Genomic DNA, 2,636 nt, shown 5'->3' with positions numbered 1-2,636 from the left:
ATTCAAATCAAAATCAAACTCAAATCAAAACCAAAAAGGAACATTAAAATATTCATCATCATTACATAATTTACATTAACATTGTTCATAAATAAATCACAGAAGAAGAAAAAAGGAGAAAAAAAGTGTTATCATGGAGAAAAACAGAGCATCCATTATGGTTTCTTCGACATTGTTGTTTTTCTTGTTTTTTTCAACATGTGATGCTATTTGGCTCACGTTACCGGGTTCATCGGGAACCAAATGTGTTTCTGAAGAAATTCAGCATAATGTTGTTGTTTTGGCTGATTATGCTGTTCTTCCGGTGGAAGCATACCATCCCACTATCTCGGTTAAGGTAAGATTTTTGTCTTACAAATGGTTACCCTTTTGCGTTTTCTTTTGTGGGTTGTTGTTTAATTTTTTTGGGTCTTGATCAATTTTGAGATATACATATATGTTGCTTAGGTTTATTTTTGATAAATTTAAGGATTAAATGTTAATCATGCAATTGATTTTAATCTAATTCTGTGTTTGGGAATTTGTTTTTTGAGGATGTTTAGATGATGGAATGAGTAAATATATTGGTACATTTGCTGTATATGATTAATCATGTTTAAAAATATGGTTAATTCGGTTAATTAGATGGTTAATTCGATTGACGATAAAAAATTGTGGTGGTTAGTTCAATTACATGACGAATCACAGTTTCACAAATTTGAAATAAATGTAATTTACTTAATTAGATGATTGATTCAATTGACGATAAGAAATCGCGGTTCAATGCTGAACCACAATTTCACCATTTTGAATGTGGTTTAAATTTACCATTCGTTCAACTGAATTAACCATTGCTTTCTTGTGATTAACAAATTATCGTAGGTGTAGGGAAAATTGAGCATCGGTGAAACATTTTTGTTGTAGTATAAGTATGAGGTTATACGGAATTGATTATTTTGCATTATGGGATTTTCTTACATAAGAATCATGATTATATTTTGTTTGTTTGTTGGAGTTAATCATGATAGTATAATCTGTATTCTTACATGATTCTTCGGCAAAAATGATGTGTTGTTTTATAGACGTCGTCTCTTTTGGTTTCCCATTTATAACCAGATACGCAATATCACTGTGACACCGTGATTTTGTTGAAGTTACAAAGTGTAGTTTTTACCAAAATCGCGATGACTTGTGTGTATGTTTTGATGAGCCATCAAGATTTAACAAAATCATATGGCACCGTGATTTTCTTGAAGCTACATGAGATCATGATGGCTCATTGTGATTCTAACGATCCTACCTCAAATTTTAACATGTAGTTGTTCTTTACGTTAACTGCGGTACGATTGACAACCTTGAGACAATTTATATGATAATTTGTTTTCTTTAGGTAAGCTCGCCATATGGAAACACTCTTCATCATAATGAGAATGCTACAGTTGGTAATTTTGCATTTACAACTCAAGAGAGTGGGAACTACCTAGCATGCTTTTGGGTTGCACACAACCCTTCAGGTGCAGATGTCAACATGAACCTTGATTGGAAAATTGGAGTTGCAGCCAAAGATTGGGATTCTGTTGCTAGAAAAGACAAGATTGAGGTAAAACATTTCAATCACATGAGTTTCTTGTACAACTTTTTATTTTCGCCTCTCAAGGATAGTTCTGCGGTGACAAAAATTGGTTATGATTGATTCGATGATTCTATATAATTGATATTGGTTGATCGAAATTTGATTTTCATCGTCTATGATTGATGCTTAGGGAGTAGAGCTTGAGTTGAGAAAGCTAGAAGGGTCAGTGGAAGCTATCCATGAGAATTTGATCTATCTTAGGGGCAGGTAATGTTAAGTGTCTATAGCAAACTAATCTCTTAGTGCTTATTTGGATTCACGGTGAATTTTGAAAAATCACGTTGAGCCGGTATGATTATACAAAATCTATACTCAAGAACTTCAACATAATCTCAGTACTACTGTGATTTTGTCAAACTCACTTCTACCGGTATGATTATACAAAAGCTAGATTCTAGAGCTCCAGCATAATCACAGTATTTTCGTGATTTTATCAAACTCACTGTGATTTCAAACATATATTTTACAGAGATATTTAGTCAAAATACTATTTTTTTATTTGAAATTGATTTTAACTTTTATGTTTTATCCTTTATTTTTTTGTGATATTTATCAGAGAAGCAGAGATGAGGGCAGTGAGTGAGGTAACAAATTCAAGAGTGGCATGGTTTAGTATTATGTCCTTGGGCATCTGCATTGCAGTTTCAGTTTTGCAATTGTGGCATTTGAAAAGATACTTCCAAAAGAAGAAGCTTATTTAGATGCTAATAGTGTTAGTTCAATTTTAAAGATGAAATTTCATGATTTTTTATATTTTTATGACTTACTTCTTCACAAGTAGCCAAAAAAAATTATATAGTTGGAGAGTTTCTAACTTTTCTTATCCTAAGAATTTTGTTATAGTTCATTAGGTTGGATATGATGAATGATAATAAAATACTTTTTTGTATAAACAATATAGATTGTTAAATTGCTTATGTGCAAATTGCATGTCTTGGGTTAGATTCGAATCCAAAATTTCGAGTAAATTTGAAGAGATTTCTTCCCATCTCATTTGAGTGTTCTCGGGTCATCATACTTATAA

At 31.8% G+C, this 2,636-nt stretch overlaps 1 protein-coding gene across 1 annotated transcript; it reads left to right on the top strand.

Annotated features, from left to right (window-relative positions):
• On the top strand, nt 1-2,362 carry LOC131625639 (transmembrane emp24 domain-containing protein p24delta4-like). Its single transcript, XM_058896483.1, has 4 exons — nt 1-337; nt 1,370-1,579; nt 1,743-1,819; nt 2,169-2,362. Exons 1-4 carry the CDS (start codon nt 134-136, stop codon nt 2,311-2,313), a joined length of 636 nt encoding a protein of 211 aa, XP_058752466.1. The 5' UTR covers nt 1-133; the 3' UTR covers nt 2,314-2,362.
• The last annotated feature ends 274 nt before the right edge of the window (nt 2,363-2,636 follow it).

Source organism: Vicia villosa, linkage group LG1, assembly GCF_029867415.1.
Source record: "Vicia villosa cultivar HV-30 ecotype Madison, WI linkage group LG1, Vvil1.0, whole genome shotgun sequence".
NCBI lineage: Eukaryota > Viridiplantae > Streptophyta > Magnoliopsida > Fabales > Fabaceae > Vicia > Vicia villosa.
This window is presented reverse-complemented; position numbering and strand designations above follow the sequence as displayed.

Bases quoted from the DNA above. Each gene is read 5' to 3' on its own strand.
- LOC131625639 (XM_058896483.1), top strand. From the start codon at position 134: ATGGAGAAAAACAGAGCATCCATTATGGTTTCTTCGACATTGTTGTTT. The intron at 338-1,369 runs GTAAGATTTTTG...TGTTTTCTTTAG, and splicing joins ATCCCACTATCTCGGTTAAG to GTAAGCTCGCCATATGGAAA. The intron at 1,580-1,742 runs GTAAAACATTTC...ATTGATGCTTAG, and splicing joins CTAGAAAAGACAAGATTGAG to GGAGTAGAGCTTGAGTTGAG.